Source organism: Leucoraja erinacea, chromosome 13 (genome assembly GCF_028641065.1).
Source record: "Leucoraja erinacea ecotype New England chromosome 13, Leri_hhj_1, whole genome shotgun sequence".
In the NCBI taxonomy this organism is placed as follows: Eukaryota; Metazoa; Chordata; class Chondrichthyes; order Rajiformes; family Rajidae; genus Leucoraja; species Leucoraja erinaceus.
The window spans coordinates 48,361,200-48,382,414 of NC_073389.1; the positions used below are offsets into that span (position 1 = coordinate 48,361,200).

At 44.0% G+C, this 21,215-nt stretch overlaps 1 protein-coding gene across 1 annotated transcript in view; it reads right to left on the reverse strand.

Moving 5' to 3' along the window:
* Positions 1–7,577: 7,577 nt before the first annotated feature.
* Positions 7,578–21,215, reverse strand: part of sim2 (SIM bHLH transcription factor 2) — an 89,919-nt gene continuing 76,281 nt past the window's right edge. Inside the window, exons 9-11 of the mRNA XM_055645183.1 lie at positions 18,400–18,565; positions 13,986–14,394; positions 7,578–9,273 (exon numbers count right to left, since the gene is read on the reverse strand). Of these exons, the coding sequence (XP_055501158.1) occupies positions 8,552–9,273; positions 13,986–14,394; positions 18,400–18,565 (1,297 nt within the window). The 3' untranslated portion in view covers positions 7,578–8,551. The remainder of the gene's footprint in view (positions 9,274–13,985; positions 14,395–18,399; positions 18,566–21,215) is intronic.

Consider the following 21,215-nt stretch of genomic DNA (forward strand, 5'->3'; position numbering starts at 1 on the left):
GAGTAACCCAACGAGTCAGGCTACATCTCTGGAGACAAAGGATGGGTGACGTTTCGTGTCGGGACCCTTCTTCAGACCCGAAACGTCACCCTTTCTTTTTGTACGGAGATGCTGACAGACCCTCTGAGTAACTCGAGTACTTCTTGTCTATCTATTGTCTCTATCGTTGTTGGTCTTTGATCATCTTATGAATAGGCAATGATTAAATGAGGATAATTTCTGGATTAGGGGTAATGACAAGTGAAGGAAGTGTTTTAGGTCAGGATATGGAAGCATCTGTGAATATCTTTGAAAGATATAGGAATACTGGAGACCATTCACTGATCCATCATCTTCAAGTGAAAGTGACAGTTTACAATGTGACAAACTGAAGAATCGTAGGAAATCAGGCAAAAGGTATATTTTGTGAATGGTGCTTAAAATAACTAACTGGCGGAAGACAATGCTCCATTCAACTCCTCAAGCTTATTCTCTCCAGTTAGCTTGGTCGTGGTTGATTTGCAGCTCAAATTTATTCACCAGCATTTTTCTGTTGAAGAATTCCAGACAGAATCCCAGACTCTGTCTACTTGCCCTGTCTTTAATATTACTGCTAATCTCAGCTCTTGTGGATTGGAAGCTAATTCAGCAAGTTTCCTGTTCCAACAGCAGGATGCTCAGTAAGTTGCCTTTCTCACGTAGAGCTCTGAGAGTTCTGATCGCTACTTCGCGGCGGTTAGGGTATTTTTCATTCAATTGCACCTGCTCTGAAGATCAATTTCTTTCCTTTTCTTTTTCTATTCATTGGTGAAATGTGGGTTTCAGTTTCAGTTTAGTTTATTGCCACATGTACTGAGGTACAGTGAAAAGCTTTTTGTTGCATGCTATCCAGTCAGCAGAAAGACAATACATGGTTTCAATCGAGCCGTTTACAGTGTGTATAGACACATGATAAGGGAATAACGTTTAGTGCAAGGTAAAGCCAGCAAAGTCTGATCAAGAATAGTCCGAGGGTCACCAAAGAGGTAGACAGAGGTTCAGTACTGTTCTCTGGTTGCGGTAGCGTGGTGGCTTCATTGAGGAGACCGCTAGATATTAACTATCCCTATTTACCGAAAACTGAGGTGAGAAAAAACGTTTTCACCCAGAGAGTTGTGAATTTATGGAATTCTCTGCCACAGAGGGCAGTGGAGGCCAAATCACTGGATGGATTTAAGAGAGAGTTAGATAGAGCTCTAGGGGCTAGTGAAGTCAAGGGATATGGGGAGAAGGCAGGCACGGGTTTTTGATAGGGGACGATCAGCCAAGATCACAAGGGCCGAATGGCCTCCTCTGCACCTATTTTCTATGTTTCTATGTGTGGCTTTTTTGGTCTTTTTTTGATTGATTGAAAGATATACAGAATGGAAACAGGCTCTTCGGCCCACCGAGCCCATGCTGGCCATCAATCACCCGTTCATATTAGTTCTATGTTATCCCACTCCCTATAGACCAGGGGCACTTTATAGAGGCCAATTAACCTCCAAGTCCACACGTCTTTGCAATGTGGGAGGAAACCGGAGCACCCAGAGGGAACCCACACAGTGAAATTGTAGCCTGTTGCAATTTGGATTTACTTTTGGAAAAAATGTGGATTTCCTCAATATAAGATGGAAACATTTATGTTATTCTTGAGAAGTATTTGTATGACGTTGTAACCTTTATATTCCTTGGGAAATAACCTCCATGCCAGATCTTTGCCCTCACGGTGCACTCCACATTCATGGCCTTTAAGTTGCTCTGCCCTTCCACGTTTCCTTGACTTGTGAACATGTTCGAGCCCTCCCCTCCCTTTCCGCTTCGAAACAATCATATGGTCTTGGTCAAACCCCATCTGGAATATTGGGAACAGCTTTGGCCTCTTTCATCAGGAAGGATATGTTATCCTTGGAATGGGTACAGTGCAGATTCACCAGCATGAGGCCAGAGCTAAATGGGTTAAATATGATCTCCTTGCACGAGGGGATTACACTTAAGTGTTTTCTTCTAAGTAGTAAAGAAATTTAAACCCTAGGTTCCCTAGTTAAAAACTGATCATTCAAAGCTTGGACCACACAGCCAAAAATCTATCGCATAAATCAGTACTATATTTAAAAAGTCTCTTCTCCCCATAGCCATAATCTCATTAATTATTTTTCGTAGCAAGGAAGCACACAACCCTCAGAGAAGGGGAAACAACATATTTGTTTATCATTAATTTGTTGACAATGGTTGCTATCACTTTGAGTTTCAGTATCGTTGTTGTGAGCTTAATTCACTGAATGTGTGAAGCAAGCATATTCTTATAATTGCACTTTAAAAAAAAATTGGACTTAATTCATCAATCTGCTCTTTCTCCCCCAAATTCTACAATGTCTGAAATGTCTGAAATACTCCAGGATGATCGCCAAATAATACTATTATCTTGGGAGGTTTTTAACAACGCTTTGTTTAAAGCTTTTAAAAGCAGACTCTATTTCTGCTGATGGACTTGAATGGAAATGGATAACATTTGACTAATATTCTGGTCTAAGGATATCAGGCTCAGTAATGGGGCAGAACTGTATTGTCACAGGATGTACCTGGACCATTAAAAAATCTTTAAGTGCCTTATTAAAGGACAGTGCCCAAAAATTCAAACACATGATAATGGGGTAATGTATTGGCCTGGAGAGAAAATTGGTTTGGCAGACAAACAGAGATAGGAATAAACAGACCAAGAGTTCAAGAGAGTTCAAGTTCAAGAAACATTTATTGTCACATGCACCAATTGGTACACTGAGATTTGAATTACCATACAGCCATACAAATAAAAAGATCACAATACACGATAGAATTTAACATGAACATCCCCCACAGCGAAATCAACGTTTCCCACTGTGAGGGAAGGCAATAAAGTTCAGTCCTCTTCCTACAGAGACAACGAAATGCATTCACACATGGCCGGGGCCTTTAAGACCTCCACATTTGCCGCAACGGTGGCCCGATGTTTCAGGCCCTCTCTCCGGGACGATCGGAGCTCAAGCGTCGGAACAGAGAACACTCTCAGCGGCTTGGAGTTTCCGAAATCGGCCATTTCCTACCGGAGCCCGTGGCTCCCAAAGTCCACGGGCCGAGCTGGGCGGAGATTCAACGCTGGCGTCCCCAGCAAGGATCCCAGGCTCTGCGATGTTAAAGTCAGCGCCGCCCGCGGCTGGAAGAGCCGCAAACCACAGCGCCACGATGTAATCAGCTGGCCCAACACTCTGGAGCTGCACACGGCGATCCACGATAAGGCATCGCCCACTCCGCGATGGAATTCCGTGCTGCGCCGGGTCGCTCTCCGGCAGGAAAGGCCGTGCCCATCCAGATGGTAGGCCGCGAGGAGGGGGCGAAGATGTGGCTCGGAGAAAGATGCATCGTCGACCAGGCAGTGACTGAGAAAAATGGTATGCCCCTTCCACCCCCACCCCCCCACATAAAAAAGATTGAAAGACCTTTCCCAGATCTCAATGGTAATTAGAGAGGATGTGCGTTTCAGAACATATAAAACAATGACTTGGATGAAGGAACAACATATAATATTTTGAAATATCCTGACGATAATAAATTGATTGGGATTGTGAATTGTGAGGAGAATACAAAGAGGCAAATAGGCAATGTGCATTGTGTGAGAGCGCCAATTGTGATGGATGCAGTATAAATGTGGATTAAGTGCAGATATCCATTAGTGGGATAATAAGCCCCTTTATCTTCATTCCACTCCTGGATGTTGCTATTCCTTTCCATTTCCATTTCTTGTTTTGCAAATAATGGTTATCTTGACAACATAGGTCTGCACCTTATCACAGACATTCCCTGTTCTTGTCACCCTATAGTTTAGTTGAGTTGAGTTGAATTGAGTTGAGTTTAGTTTAGTTTCCAGATACAGTATGGGCCACTGTGTCTACTTTTCTTTCCGCTGACTGGTTTGCGCACGGCAAAAGCTTTTCACTGTACCTCAGTACATGTGACAATAAACTAAAGTAAACTAATCACCTACCTGTTCACACTAGTTATCTTACTACACACTAGGGACAATTTACAGAGGCCAATTTACAGAGGCATACAAACCCACACGTCTTTGGTATGTGGGAGGAAACCAGAGCACCTGGAGGAAATCCACGGGGTCACATATAGAATGTGCAAACTCCACACAAACAGCATCTAAGGTCAGGATTGAACCGGGTCTCTGGTACTACCAGTGCGCCATTACCCTGCTGCTTAAAGCATTCTTGTTACCTCACTTTTCCAGTTCTGATTATGGGTCCTTGGCCTGAAACCTCAAAACTGGCTCCCTCTCTCTACTGATGAGAGTATTTCTGATATCTGTCTTTTGTTATCAATTTCCAGCATCCACAGCTTGTTAATCCCTGTGGAGTCTGGTTAGTAAATGATCATGGTACGTGGCATTCCATGCCATTCTCTCCGTTTCTCCACCATTATTATATCAGGTTTGATGTTGAGACTTTACAATCCAGTGCCCACAACAGGTCTTCCTTTCTCCTTTGCTGTGACTCCCCTCTGCCATTGTTGACAGGGCTCTCATCTATATCTCCTCCCACCCCTCCTCCTAATAAGAATAAACATAGGCACCCCTCACCTCTCTACAGATATCGTAGAACCACTTCTTGGTTTCAATTTTTTTTTCTCCTCCACTCCACAAAGACGTACAGGTTTGTAGGTTAATTGGCTTGAGTTTGTGTACTTGGTATATGTGTAAATTGTCCCTGGTGTGTGTAGGCTTGCGTTAATGTGCGGGGATCGCTGGTCAATGTAGACTCGGTCGGCCGAAGGGCCTGTTTCCGCACGGTATCTCTAAACTGATTACTTAAGAGGAGTTTTGAATGTATTATTTTGCAAGCATGTTAAGTGGAAAGTGAAAATCACTGGATTTTAACTAAACTAATTTAAGGACGGCCCAGCAGTAGAGATGCTGCCTTACAGCGCCAGAGACCCGGGTTCAATCCTGACTATGGGTGCTGTATGTATGGAGTTTGTACTCCTGTGACCTGAATGGTGACCAGATAGGAGTTGAACCCGCAATCCCTGGCTTAGGAGACCAGCGCTTTGTCCATCAGGCCACTGGGGCTTCTTGGGATACTTTTGACAGTCTACCATGTTCATAATAAAGGAAAATTCCATTTAGTCCGGTACTGGTCCAAAAGTCTAGCCATCAGCCAAGTGATGAAAGGTGTCAAGATGCATTTACTCACCTGCCCACCAGTCATACTTCAATGCTAGAGGGAGAGTGATATTCCAAAGCTGTGTAATGAGTGATGGCCATTGACACAAATGCAACTATTGAGTGAGCAAACAGGAGCACAGCTAAAATTGAAGCCAATGGGAACATTCCATTGTAGACGGCAATCCACAATCCCATTGTTTCTATAGAGCTGCACAGTGCATGGCAGTGGAGTTGCTGCCTTACAGCACCAGAGACCCGGTTTTGATCCTGACTAATGAGCCTGTCCCACTTACGCGACTTTTTCGGCGACTGCCGGAACCATAAGGGTGCAGTCTGTACCTTCTCCTTGTGTTTGTACATTCGCCTTGTGACCTCGTGGGTTTCCTCCGGGTGCTCCGGTTTCCTCTCACACTCCAAAAACGTATCGGTTTGTAGGTTAATTGGCTTTGGTAAATAATTGTAAAATTGCTGCCCCTAGTCCCCTAGTGCGTAGGATTGTGTTTGTGAACACGGCCATTGCTGGTCGGCGTGGACTCATTAGACCGATGTTTCGCGCTGTATCTATAAAGAGTAAAGGTATAGAAGCAAGGGCCTGCCAATGCTGGTTGCAAGGTGTGAGATAAGGATAGAAGAGAGGCGAATTGTGAAGCCAGAGAAAGGAATGTAGATGAAGGGAGAGGGGAAAAATAATTGCAATACCATGGAAGAGAGGGGGGAAAACACAGGGGTGGGGGGGGAGGGGGAGGAGGATTTGATTAGCTACCCAAAATTGTAGAATCCAACGTTCATCTGCAGATTGTAAGCTATCCAAGTGGAATATGAGGTGCAGTTCCTTCAACTTGCATGTGTTGCCTTCCTCTGGTAATGGAGGAGGTGGAGGACAGAAAGGTCAGTATGGGAATGGGAAGAAGCAGACTGGAGATCCAATAGGCCTTTCTAAGAAAAATGACCAAAATTGAAAACAATACTGAACACAAATAGAGCAGACAAACTCCATACAGACAACATCCATGGTCAGGTTTGAACCTGGACCTCTGGTGCTGTAAGGCAGCAACTCTACCGGCTTGTACTCTACTCGGCTTGTACTCGCTAGAATTTAGAAGATTGAGGGGGGATCTTATAGAAACTTACAAAATTCTTAAGGGGTTGGACAGGCTAGATGCTGGAAGATTGTTCCCAATGTTGGGGAAGTCCAGAACCAGGGGATCACAGTTTAAGGATAAGGGGGAAATCTTTTAGGACCGAGATGAGAAGAACATTTTTCACACAGAGAGTGGTGAATCTCTGGAATTCTCTGCCACAGAAGGTAGTTGAGGCCAGTTCATTAGCTATATTTAAGAGGGAGTTAGATGTGGCCCTTGTGGCTAAGGGGATCAGGGGGTATGGAGAGAAGGCAGGTTCGGGATACTGAGTTGGATGATCGGCCATGATCATATTGAATGGCGGTGCAGGCTCAAAGGGCCGAATGGCCTACTCCTGCACCTATTTTCTATGTTTCTATGCTGCTTTTTAATCTGATTAATTCAGAAGCTGCACAGTTGTTTTCCCTCTTTGCGACTTGCCGCCTTCCCGAAGAGGACAAAGTGTTGTGGGAATGATTGGGCTGAGTTGCGAAAGTCCACAAAAAATTAAACCCGAAGTGATGTAATGTAGAATGACCACGGCCAGTGAGAAGAAAATCCAGATCAAATCCAGATGTGGAAAATAATAATCTGATTCTCAAGAATGAACACCTCCACATAATTGTTTTGGTCTTTCTACTCCACAATCAGGAACATGTATTTAATATTTACGCACTGGATAAAAAATGTTGTAAAATCATTAGCTAAATTCCTGAGCTGAACAGCCTGTGTGCGTTGACATTAGTTAGGCTGAAGGTTGACAACTGCATTTAATTACGAGTCAGCTGTGACTCTATGGGCATTAGTCTCACCTCGGTGTCAAAAGGATATGGGTTCAAGTATCTCTCCAGAGCTTTCATACAAAAATCCAGACTAACACTCTGGGACAGCACCGAGAATGTTCCACATCATCAGAGGTGGTGTCTCGCAGGAGAGATGCCAGACTGGGATTCCACCTGATCTCTAAAGTGGTCCTAGAAGATTGGTTGGCAATATTAAGAAGAGGATCAGAGAGGTTAGGCCCACTGCTGGGCAAATATTCACCCCTTGGTAAATGTTACCAGAGCTGATTGTGTAGCCATTTCCATGTTGTGTTTTTTGGCATCTTGCTGTGTGTGTGTGCGTGTTGATTGCCATGTCTGTTGCACTATAGGAGTGACCACACTCATGTAACAGTTGCTCTTGACCCATTACAATAGCATTTCATTGGCTTTAAAGCACTGGGGACATTCCGAAATGCAAGCTTTTATTTAAACCTAGTCTCTCTCACAAGTAACCGCTCATTATATAATTTTTTAATAGTGCAAGAACCTACCTTCTTTTGCAGTCACTGACATTTAATTGGTGGAATTCTCTTGACAATTGTGAGGGCTTTTTATTATTCGATTCGCAGGCTGAAGCAACTCTTGTCGTTGATATTTGAGGGAGAATTGTGACAAGTACATCTGCACTTTAAAGAGGCGGCACATGGCTAATCATTTTTTCGGATTTGGTCAATTGGAAACATAAGTGGGGAATTGTTCTGGTAAGAGGTTAGTTAGCATGGGAATGATCTGTATTTACATACTGATCAAACATATTTTCTGCAAGTGCTTACCATATATGGCTCCATTTATGACTGAATCTGATTCATTGTTCAAACAATTGTCTTGGCAAAGGCTTCATGGCTTTCCCTTAGGCTTGCAGAAGCAGTGATGTGTTCATTAAACGTTCCCAACTGTGACACTGACTGACACGCTAACCATGTATAAACCCCAGAGCAATAAATGACCTTGTTTTCGGTAATTGCAATCATTTAATACATAGTATTATTCCTTCAGAATCTGTAATAAAACCTTACGATGCAGACATTTTCTGTTTGGCATTGTTAGTGTTTTTTTTCATATACGTCAATAAGATAATATCTATTAGTGAGGGAAAGCTTATCTTCAATAATGCAAGAAAGAATGCAAAACTCCGAACTGTCCCATTTGTCCACATTTGAAATATTGCACAAGTGATAATGTTTTGTGTGTTTGTCTTCTTACAATGCATTAATTTAGGGGTTAACTCTTAGAGACAAAGAAACACATTAGCATTGAGGCATCAAAGAAGCTTTGGACTATGGTTTGCCAGTACCAGTACCACTGCAAACCAGGACTCACTGTTGTACCTGCAGATGGAACGGTAGTTGTTGTTTAGTTACTTTGTAACAAATTCATCTTCCACATGTCACATAGATTCCTTGTCACCTCCCATTAGTTATTATGACAGATGTCCCTATGTAATGTGGAAGGGCAGGCTCCTGGTGCATGTCTGGTGAAGAGTTCAAAGCAGGACTTGGGTTCTGGTAACCAGGAGAATTCTTGCCATCAGCAACGTACCCTCGATTATCCATGATGTAGCCTGTAAGTGCGCAGGGTGACCTTTGAAAGGTGTGTTTAGCAAAGAATTGTCCATAGCTTAAGGTTTCAAGCTGGGTTTGCCCTGATGTCCCCACACCCAACGACTCTAGCTGCTGTGGCCTCCCTTCATTCACTTTTCTATTGTATCGTCCACTGTTAATGTCACCCAGGTTGTGTTTCTGGTGGTTGAAATGATCATACGGCACCTCTTTCACACAAATCCGCCTGCCTTGTTCGTACACAGTTGGGCTCGGTAAAGGTTGTTGGCTTATCCTTGTCATTGGCTTGGCCGCATCACAGTCTGATTTAGCTAACAACGAATTGCTTAAAGAGGGTGAAAAACACTTTACGTCATTGCATAATTTCTCCTGAGAATTGTGTCTGAACAGTACTTTACACTCCTCCTTGATAACGTGCTGTGGGGGCTGCAGCGATTCCATTTTGGTTTGTTTCACAGGGTTGCTGTAAGGTTTGTCCTTGTACTTAGTATTCGGTCTTGATGTCGCCAAACTTGGAAAGGTGGCATAGCTGACCGCTTCACAATGTCTACTGTTGGGCAATACACCTGAGAGAAAGAGATGGCATTAAGACAGGGTTAGACAGGATAAACAGGGAGCACAACAGCTGCCAAATAAGCACCAAGTTTCCAACTGGTTTTTCTAACTATCACAATTTAATTTAGTTTAGTTATTAGTTTAGTACAGCGCAGAAGACAGGCCCTTCGGCCCACCGAGTCCATGACAACCAACGATCCCCCATACACTTAAGGGCCTGTCCCATGAGCATGCGACTCCATGCGGCAAGCGAGACCTAACGTGGTCGCTTGAGCTGTACGGCCTCGCGGGGCCGGTCCCACTTCGATCGCCGGGGCCGTATGGAGTTATGCGGAGCTAGTCCTGACATCGCGCGGGGCTCCGAAAAACTGACCGTGTTCAAAAATTTCCACGTGGCAACGGCTTGCTGGCCCGCAGCCGCCTCGACGCCGTAGGCACCGTCTCGACGGGCGTGCTCAGCGTCTCGGCGCACTACGCAGCATCTTGACGCCGTACGTCACGCGCGAACTTCCCGCGGACTTCACTCGAACTTCACGTCACTCACTCGACCTCCGCGCGGCCGCTGCTTCCAGTTTGGTCGTGCTTGCCGCATGCAGGTCGCATGCTCGTGGGACAGGCTCTTAACACTTTCCCACTCACACACTGGGGACAATTTACAATTATTAACAAAACCAATTTGTAAAAATCTGGATCTTTGGAGTGTGGGAGGAAACCGGAGCACCCGGAGAAAACCCATTCAGGTCACAGGAGTACAAACTCCATATAGACAGCTCCCATAGTCAGGATCGAATCCGGATATCTGACGCTGTAAAGCCCCTGTCCCACTTAGGAAACCTGAATGGAAACCTCGGGAGATTTTGCGCCCCACCCAAGGTTTCCTTGCGATTCCCAGAGGTTCCCGGAGGTTTTTGTAAGTCTCCCGACCTGCTTCCACTACTTGCAACCTCCGGCAACCACCTGCAACCTCCGGGAACCGCATGGAAACCTTGGGTGGGGCTCAAAGTCCCCAGAGGTTTCCGTTCAGGTTTCCTAAGTGGGACAGGGGCATAAAGCAGCATCTCCACTGCTGAGCCACCCTTAAATTAGTTTTGTTAAAATCCAGTGACTTTCACTATCCACTTAAAGTGCATTCAAAATAATACATTTAAAACTCATCTTAAGTAATCAGTTTAGAGATTACAGCGCGGAAACAGGCCCTTCGGCCGACCTATTCTGCATTGACCAGCGATCCCCGCACATTAACACAAGCCTACACACACCAGGGACAATTTCCACTTATTCCAAGTACACAAACCCAAGCCAATTAACCTACAAACCTGTACGTCTTTGGAGTGGAGGAGAAAACCGAAGATCTCGGAGAAAACTCACGCAGGTCAAAGGGAGAATGTACAAACTCCGTACAGGCAGCACCCATTGTCGGGATCAAACCCGGGTCCCTAGCGCTGGAAGCACTGTAAGGCAGCAACTCTTCTGCTGCGCCACTGTGCTGCCCCAAATATAATAATTGATATATTTTATTTTAAAATAGCACCCAAAGCCTATTTAATGTTAAAATAGGATCAGTTACTTATGCTGTCCCGGGCATTTTGGAAGTATGTGACTGGAATCTCTGTGTAAATCAGCACATGAAACCAGCCATTAAATTCAAGTCATAGAGTCATGCAGTACGGAAACAGGCTCTTTGGCTCAACTCATCGATCTTCTTGGTTACTTGTTCAAAAGTAAAATCTAATTCATTGGACATGATCGCCCACACATAAAGTGACTCTAATGGGCCTGCCTCACTTAAGCGACTTATTAGGCGACTACAGGAGACTTTGCGGTCGCCACATGGTCACCAGGGTGTCGCCTGTATTGACGTGGGTAGTCTCCACAGTTGCCCAAAGAGTAGTATCTTTCTGGTCGCCGAAAATCTTTCAACATGTTGAATATTTTTCAACAACAGTGGTGACCTTGTGTTTGAAGCCAAATGAGCGTAGCTTGACGCGGGTGCTGCGGGTAGGTTGTCGTCACCGGTTGTCGTCAACGCATCACCGGTTCCACGCTCCCCTCCATTGAGTCTGTCCAAAGCAAGCGCTGTCTGCGGAGGGCGCTCAGCATCGCCAAGGACTGCTCTCACCCCAACCATGGACTGTTTACCCTCCTACCATCCGGGAGGCGCTACAGGTCTCTCCGTTGCCGAACCAGCAGGTCGAGGAACAGCTTCTTTCCGGCGGCTGTCACTCTACTAAACAACGTACCTCGGTGACTGCCAATCACCCCCCCGCCCCGGACACTTATTATTTATTTTTTATTCAAATCGTTTGCTATGTCGCTCTTCAAGGGAGATGCTAAATGCATTTCGTTGTCTCTGTACTGTACACTGACAATGACAATTAAAATTGAATCTGAATCTGTCAGGTTAATGTAGGCAGTCGCCTGGATGTCGTCAGTTGTCGACAGGTGACGTAGGTTGTCGCCGGTGCTGATTTAGGTCAATTTCAATGTTGCATTCGCCAGCAGTCGCGTAAAAAATCGCTTACGTGGGACAGGCCCATTAGTCCAGTCGCCAGTTTTTCGGCGACCTACTACGACCATGACAGTTGACGTCAATCGCTGAAGAAATCGCCTAAGTGGGACAGGCCCTTATCTATCCTAGTCAACCCCTGTTTTTCCAAAAGCGTGTATACCTTATCCCTCAAAATCCTCTCCAGTAACTTTTCTATCACAAATTTTAGACTTACTGGTCTATAGCTTCCAGGTTTTCTCTTTGCAGTCCTTCTTAAATAGAGGCACAACATTAGTTATCGTCCAGTCTTCCAGCATCTCACCCATGTCTATCAATGATTCATATATCTCAGCCAGAGCTCCTGCAATTCCTCCTCTAGTCCCAAATTGTCCAGTGGGGAGATTTATATACCTTCATACATCTTATTATATTCAACGCCTTCTCGACTGTATTATACGGATTGTGTTCAGGAACAATTACATTTTCCATGTTACCCAGTCTTCATGTGTTTCACAGCGGTAAAAACAGGAGAAATATTCATTGGGAATTTTGCCTATCTCCAGTGGTTCCACACATGGATGACTACTTTGAAACATAGAAACATAAAAAATAGGTGCAGGAGTTGGCCATTCGGCCCTTCCAGCCTGCACCGCCATTCAGTATCCTGTACCTGCCTTCTCTCCATACCCCTGATCCCTTTAGCCACAAGGGCCACATCTAACTCCCTCTTAAATATAACCAATGAACTGGCCTCAACTACATTCTGTGGCAGAGAATTCCAGAGATTCTCCACTCCCTGTGTAAAAAATATTTTTCTCATCTCAGTCCGAAAAGATTTCTCCTTTATCCATAAACTGTGACCCCTTGTTCTGGACTTTCCCAACATCGGGAACAATCTTCCTGCATCTAGCCTGTCTAACCCCTTATGAATTTTGCAAGTTTCTATAAGATCCCCCCTCAATCTTCTAAATTCTAGCGAGTTTCTGAGGAGCCATTTTCTCACCCTAGTTACTCCTTTTCCCCGAATATATTTATAAAATCTCTTTGGATTATCCTTAATCTCATTTTGTGCCCTCCTGATATTCTTCTTAAAGGGCCTGTCCCACTTGGCCGTCATTTGCGCGCCATTTGCCCGACCTCGTCGTCGCGTTGAGACGCACGGGTAGCGTGTGGGCTGCGTGGAACGGTCGCGTGGAGAAGCGCGGAGGGGTATGGAGTTGCGAGCAGTATCGTGCGGCGCTCCAGGATTTAGTAGGGCACAAAATCTTGCCCCACTTCTGGCGTGACGTATTGAGCGTGCATTAGGGCGTATTGCGGTCGCCGCAGGCGTCCTGACCTCGTACGTGTAGCACGTGGTGACGCATGATTACATCACCGTGCGTAACCTATGGCCGCCGCGCGCCGCCCATACGCAGTCGGCCACAATGAGAAAATAATTACACCGTAAGTATCAATGCTTTCAGAGTAATGCCTTCAGTGAAACACCTTAATAAGTATTTTTGATACATCCTTAGTTAAGGATGTCTCAAAAGTTAACGTTAGAGTAGATTATTTTATGTTTTTGGCCATTTTGGGTAAAAGGTTATAAGAGGTTATAATGAGGATCTCTGAAAAATTGCATGTGGCATTAAAAGTACTGAAGGAAATATTCCTGATAGCTTGAAAAATATTTCCCTTTCAACCAATACCACTAACAATGGATCATAAATATATCGACATATGGAGATAGATAGAGGTATAGGTCATAGACATAATTCTTTGTTTGTGCTATCATAATTGGCATTATATAGTTGTTGCATTTGCTCACGTCACAGAGAGAACCTTTTCGATAACCAATTATGGTGGCACAAACACAGAATTATATCTATAATCCATTTTTAGTGCTATTAGATGAACGGGAAATATTTTTCAAGCTATCAAGAATATTTCTTTCAGCACTTTGAATGCCACATGCAATTTTTGCAGAGGTCCTTAATTTAACCTCTAACCTAAAATGCTCAAAAACATGAGACAACCTACTATGCCGCGAACATAAAAATGTTTATTTTATTTTACTATTATGAAAATACCTTCAAATTGACTATGTTTGTCACATAACAATTCATGTCACCTCATTATAAAACGAGGATTTAATTTTATATCATAACTAAGTAGAAATGATATCAAGACTATCTTTTAATCGTATGGACTTTCGCGAGTCGAGTGAACAACAATGTGTATTACAGCACAACTTACACTGATAATTCTGTGCAGAGCAATACTGGGAGTCGCTGACATGGTGGTCCTGCGGACTTTTTGAGGCATTCAGATTCTGAGATGACGTTGAGCCCGTCAAATGCCAGCAGTGGTCGTTAGTTGCTTGAAACGCACCAACGTAGAATCTCGTGGTTTCACACGACGACCCTTGACTCTGAACAGTCTTGCTGGGCGCCATCTGTTTTTTGCTGCCAAGAGCCTGCGGTTCCAGCGGAAAGTTTCCATAGGTGTAGGGGAAAGGGGGGCTGTAGGAAGAGGCGTAAAGGAGTTCACTGTTCAGCGTGTGGGAGGGGTCTTCCTGGGCCGATTCAACATTGAGCGAGGGACTGCCGCCCCAGCTATCAGCACGGTCACAGTTGGCTTTCTCCACTTGGAATGAATTATATTGCTGAAAATACAGGAATAAAACGGAATAAAAGGTCACATGTAACAGAGGGAGTGCATTCCAAGAAAGAACTTGATTTCATTGTGCAACTAGTCATACGGCATGGAAACAGGCCCCTCGGCCCAACTTGACCACGCCAAAAGCGTTTCACTGTACCTTTCACTTGTGACAATAAACTAAACTCACTGTAACTCAACTCAGCCAAACAAGATGCCCCATCTACTCTAGTCCCACCTGCCTGCGTTTGGTTCATATCCTTCTAAACATACAAACATAGAAAATAGGTGCAGGAGGAGCCAACACCACCATTCATTGTGATCATGGCTGATCGTCCCCGATCAATAACACGTGCCTGCCTCCTCCCCATATCCCTTGACTCCACTAGCCCCTAGAGCTCTATCTAATTCTCTCTTAAATCCATCCAGTGACTTGGCCTCCACTGCCCTCTGTGGCAGGGAATTCCATAAATTCACAACTCTCTGGGTGAAAAAGTTTTTTCTCACCTCAGTCTTAAATGACCTCCCCTTTATTCTAAGACTGTAGCCCCTGGTTCTGGACTCGACATTAGGAACATTTTTCTGCATCTAGCTTGTCCAGTCCTTTTAAAATGTTATATGTTTCTAAACATATGTTTCTAAACCTTTCCTATCCATGTACCAGTCCAAATGTCTTTTAAATGTTGTGATAATACCTGACTCAAATACCTCCGCTGACAACATATACCCACAACCCTTTGTGTAAAAAAAAATGCCTCTCAGGTTCGTATTAAATCTTTCAACTCTCACCCTGAACCTATGTCCTCTGATTCTTGACTCCCCAACTTTGGGCATTTACCTTATCTACTACCATCATAATCTTATACACCTCTATAAGATCACCCATCACCCTCCTGCGCTCTAAGGAATAAAGTCCTAGCCTGCTCAACCTCTCCATATAGCACAGGCTCTTGGGTCCTTGCAAAATCCTCATCAATCTTCTCTGCACCCTTTCCAGCTGAACACATCTTTCCTTTAACAGGGAGACGAATCTTTCTCGAATGATTTCAAAATCATCTACAAAAATATATCTTTGATTTTTTCAGACATGTATTGAGTTTAGTTTATTGTCACGTGTACAGAGATACAGTGAAAATCTTTTGCTGCATTGGCATTGACATTGATTACATTTTCTAAGGAAAGGAGGTAATTGAGGCAGATATTTTCGCAATGTTTAAGAAACATTTTGACAGGTACATGGATAGGACAGGTTTAGAGGGATATGGGCCAAATGCAGGCAGTTGGGACTAGTGTAGATGGGGCATGTTAGTTGGGGTGGGCACGTTGGGCTGAAGGGCCTGTTTCCACGCCGTACAACTCTGTGACTCTATGGCACTGCTCCTTCAGGCAGGCAGTGCACTCCTGATCACTATTATTTCTTTTTTTTAAATCTAGGGAAGTCCCAGGTTTGATTCTTGGTTCAGGTACCATGGTGAAATGAGTAGTTCTGCTAGTGGTCTCCTGTACCAGGGAGAAAGCAAGACCTACTTAGGTGTATATTGCATATTAATCAAATTAACAATACTATCTGAGTCCCTTGGAAGAGAAGGAGTTTTGGCTTGAATGTAATCTTCCATAGAAGGAAAAGCCTAGCAACTCGTCCAGGTTTGACTGTAGCTGGGACAATATATCCTGCACTTTGTTTTCGGTGTCCTATTACACTTATAGAGGTGTACAAAATCATGAGAGAAATATTTCAGATGCACAGAGTTTCTTGCCCAGAGGAGGGGAATCGAGAACCAGAGGACATACATTAGGTTTAAGGTAGGGGGGAAAGATGTAATGGGAATCTGAGGGGCACCTTTTTCACGCAAAGGGTGTTGGGTGTATGGAACGAGCTGCCAAAGGAGGTAGTTGAGGCAGGTACTATCACAACTTTTTAGAAACATTTGGACAGGTACATGGATAGGACAGATTTAGATGGGTATGGGCTAAACGCATGCAGGTTGGACTAATGTAGATGGGACATGTTGGTCGGTGTGGGCAAGTTAGGCCGAAGGGCCTGTTTCCATGCTGTATCACTATCTGACGTTATGTCTCTATGACTACATGTATGGTGTGGTTGAATGCACTCGTGTACAGTATAGTTAGACCGGGTAACACGCTAAACAAAGTTCTTCACTGTATCTCAATAGACGTGACAATTTAAACCAATACCAAGAGGATAATAAAAAGGAAATAAAGTGCTGGAGTAACCCAGCAGGTCAGGCAGCATCTCTGGAGAACATGGGGACGTGACGTTTCGGGACGGGTCCCTTCTTCAAGAAGATATTAGGCACTGGGATGAGGCAGAGCAGAACACTTTTTGTCGGAGATGGCAAATATAAGTCGGAATGGGATACTTTTAAAACCAGTGGTAAACAGTTGAAACATTAAAGTCATCAGTCTTGAAAGAGTGATTCAAAAAAAGCAAGGTCAACTCCTTAAAACTTGCTTCTCAAACCATTAAATTGTTTTAAATTACACTAAGTGGCAGTCCAAACTATGGCTGTGAACTGCAAACAGTCTTGTATTAAGGGATGAATATACAGTGGCTCCCTTATATAAATCCCTGAAATTATTACTGTGCTGAAAAGCAATGAGAGTTTAAAAATAAACACACTGTCAAAAGCTGGCAGATGTCATTTCCATCTCCAGCTTCATGTAAACGTTTGAAGCGATAATAAAGAATTCAGTATTTTCTGATGTAAATGCTTAACGACATTGGAAGGCAGGACTTTGCACTCTGCTGGGGTAAACCAGTCCCTTTGCTGCACTAGTTTGGAGCTGGTTTGAGCTTCCTATTTTATACTGCTCTAGCTCTTGCCCTTTACTATGATCTGAGTGAGGAGCAGACATTGCAGGTCAAGTGCTTCCCTGTAAAGAGTGAACAAAAATCACACGAGCCATCCTGGATGTCACTTCTTTAGTTTAGTTTAGTTTATTGTCACGTGTATCGTGGTGCAGTGAAAAGCTTGTGTTGCCTGTTAACCAGTTAGCAGAAATACAACACATGATTACAATCGAGCCCTTCCACAGTGTACAGATACATGATAAAGGGGATAATGTGAATAATATTTAGTGCAAGATAATTCCAGTAAAGTCTGAATAATGATAGTCCGAGGGTCTCCAACGAGGACCCATTCCTATTGCTTTAATCGAGGACCTTGGCTAGGTGGCACGGTGGCGCAGCAGTAGAGTTGCTGCCTTACAGCGCCAGAGACCCGGGTTCGATCCCGACTACGCATGCTTGTCTGAACACAGTTTGTACGTTCTTCTCGTGACCTGCGTGGATTTTCTCTGGTTTCCTCCCACGCTCCAAGGATGCGTAGGTTTGCCGGTTAATTGGCTTGGTAAAATTGTAAATAATTTCCCTAATGTGTGTAGGATAGTGTTAATGTGCAGGGGTCGCTGGTCGGCGGGGAATCGGTGGGCCGAAGGGCCTGTTTCTGCACTGTATCTATAAGCTAAACTAAACTAAACTAAACTAGTGGCTGGTTAGCATGCAACAAAAAGCTTTTCACAGCACCTCGTTAATTGTGACAATAAAGTAAACTACAACTAAACTAAACCAAACTTGTTTTCAAGAGAGAGTTAGATATAACTCTTTGGAATCAAGGGATGTGGGGAGAAAGCAGGAACGGAGTACTGTGATCAGCCATGATCATATTGAATGGCGGTGTTGGCTCGAAGGGCCGAATGACCTACTCCTGCACCTATTTTCTATCTTTCTATGCGGAGGAGCCAACAAATGGCTTATCTGCTTTATTTCCATTCCTTTCTTCCCTTGCACCATATATATAGCATTCCATTGAGGCAATGTGGAAGGAAGTGAACGCAATGCTTCCTGTTTAGAGAAAAGAGAAGCTGTCCTCTGCTTTACATTTGCTAGCAACACAAGGAGCAAACCTTAGCCCCAGTCCACACACACATTGTGCTACCTAGACAAGGCCATGGGGATGATCAAGTGAGGATGTTATTCCATAGTGGGTACCTGTGGATAAGGAGATGTCTTTAGCTTCGACTTCAACTTGGAGATTTTGGGTCTGAGTTGTTTTTGGCTTTCATGTGAGGTAGACAGTAGCATCTTATAGGGAAAGGAGGACTTGACGGCGGTGGTTTGATCCAGTGATAATTGCAGTTCCTTGTATTCAACGTCCCTGCAAGACAAGATCCAAATGACATTGCAATGTGAGTTCAACGCGAGATTGTTTGAAAAGAGCTAAGAGCGGCCATGATGGGAGACTGACAGGGGATTAATGCAAATTTATTAACCAGCTCTCTGAAAATAGCTCGCAGAGGAAATTAAATTTGCAAGTGTACAAACAGTCGTATTTACAGTAATTAACTGATGCCGGCTTCATATCCGTTCAATATTCCAATCTGTCTCTGTGTCAGGCACCAGTTGATGATCTTGTCCTGGCCATTTCCTTTTGGCCAGGACTGCCTGTCATCCATCTGGAATGTGCCTGGAGTTTGCTGTTGATTTCAACAGCCCCTGACAAAGCCTGGTTTCTTATATTTAAAAAAAAAATTAAGCTGAAAATGTATTAAGCACTGACGTGCGGCAGGACTTGGCTGCTGAGGAAGTGGCTTGCAATTTTCATCTCGGAGTCGGCCATATATGCCTTGTGGACTGTGTAACCATATAGCATTTATAATCAGCCAACCATGCACATTTTTGGACTTATTTGGTCAAAATGTACTTTAATATCCATCTATTATCCCCGTTATTCGCGGACTGTTGACATGACGAGGTTGTATTGTTTTGAATCTTGCAGTTTCGTTGTAAGCAAGTTCATTTACGGCAATCGGGAATAACAGCTAATCACAAGCTTAATTTGTGTTTATTGTTTTGTTTTGATATTTATTATTACATGTATGACTGCAAAAATTTTGTTCAGACCAAAAGGTCTGAATGACAATAAAGGATAATTCAATTCAATTCAATTCAATTCAATTCAATTCAATTGCAAGAGTAAATTTGAAGTAAAGTATTTGAAGTGAAGTAAAGTATTTTAATATTCCAATATCAATCTTTTACCGGTGTAACTAACAAAAGGCTGAGCTATCCAGTCTTGAGTTCTACTATATATCGACGTGAGTTGATTGAATGGCTGAGACTTTTCCTGGAGAAATAACGGAACCTTTATCCTTGGAAGTCAAGAAATAAAAGGTGGGTGAGAGAGCGCAGGGATTTGGGAATACAGATACATAAATCACAAAGGAATGGAGGCCATTTCCAGCGGAGTGGCACCAAAACAGGGAGGTCATGTTAAATTTATCTTGCTTAAATCAAATTGGGAATACAGTGCATCATTCTAGTCTTCAAGTGATATTGAAATACTGGAGAAAGTGCACCAGATATTTATGATGATGTTTAAAGTATTGAGCTATCAGGAAAGATTGAGTTGATTAGCACCGTTTTCCCCAGGAGGTTTTTAAATAATAAAGTCTTTCAGCTGGAGGATGACCCTATAAGAGGCATTAAAGAAAGTAGAGCATACATTGTAGGCAGGAATGAGCAGGAAACTTGATACATCTAAGGAAATGAGAATAGTGGGATATGTGAGACTAAATGGCAGCTCGCTGACAGTTACTGCCCTGCTGGTATCACAATACCTCTAGTATACCTCTAGTATTTGGGGCAGCATGGTGGCCTAGCGGTAGAGTTGCTGCCTTGCAGCGCCTCAGACACGGATTCGATCCTGACTATGGTTGTTTGTCTGTACGGAGTATGTACGTTCTCCCCGTGACTTTTCTCCGGGTGCTCCGGTTTCGGCTGGCGACAGATAGCACAATGGGCTAAGAGTTCGGCTGGCGACCGGAAGGTAGCCGGTTCAAATCCCGCTTGGAGTGCATACTGTCGTTGTGTCCTTGGGCAAGACACTTCACCCACCTTTGCCTGTAATGGAATGTTACGGCGGCAGGCGCGGGCACACCGCGACGCCCTGTGTCTCCCTTTCAAGGGAGATGCTAAAAATGCATTTCGTTGTCTCTGTACTGTACACTGACAATGACAATAAATTGAATCATTTCATTTCATTTCATTTCATTTCATTTCATCATTTCCTCCCACACTCCAAAGATGTACAGGTTTGCAGGCTAAATTGTAAATTGTCCCTAGTGTGTGTAGGGTAGTGTTAGTGTGCGGGGATCGCTGGTCGGTGTGGACTCGGTGGGCTGAAGGGCCTGTATCTCGAAACTAAACTAAACTACACCCACCACTGAACATAAAAGGCACCAATTCTAAGATTGTAATTGTGAGGTGGAAACATACTTCGTTACTGAGCCTCCCACACAGTACAGCTGCTTTCCTACATCCAGAAGCAGGGCTGCCTGAATCTGTTCTTATCTCATTGAACTGCTCTGCTCCTGTCTTTCTCCTCATGCCAAGTGTTTTGTCATCTCTACCAGGACCCTTCTAATACACTCTCTTCCGTTTCTGCAGGAAGGAACTGCAGATGCTGGTTTGTACTGAAGATAGACGCAAAGTACTGGGGTAACTCAGCGGGTCAGGCAGCATCCCTGGAGAAAAACGACGGGTGACATTTCGGGTCAGAACCGAGTCTGAAGAAGGGTTCATCCTTTTTCTCCCGGAGATGCTGCCTGATCTGCTGAGTTACACCAGCACTAGTGTCTATCTTTGACACTCTGTTTCCCCCTAACCATCTCTGTTTCATCATTCCCCTACACTAGAAAGCCCTCCAGCTAACTCTTCAACTGAACCCCATTCAGTCCCTACCTGTCATCAAATCTTTTGACTGATTGTAACTATTTTGCATTGAGCAATTTCTCCTGTAACTCCAC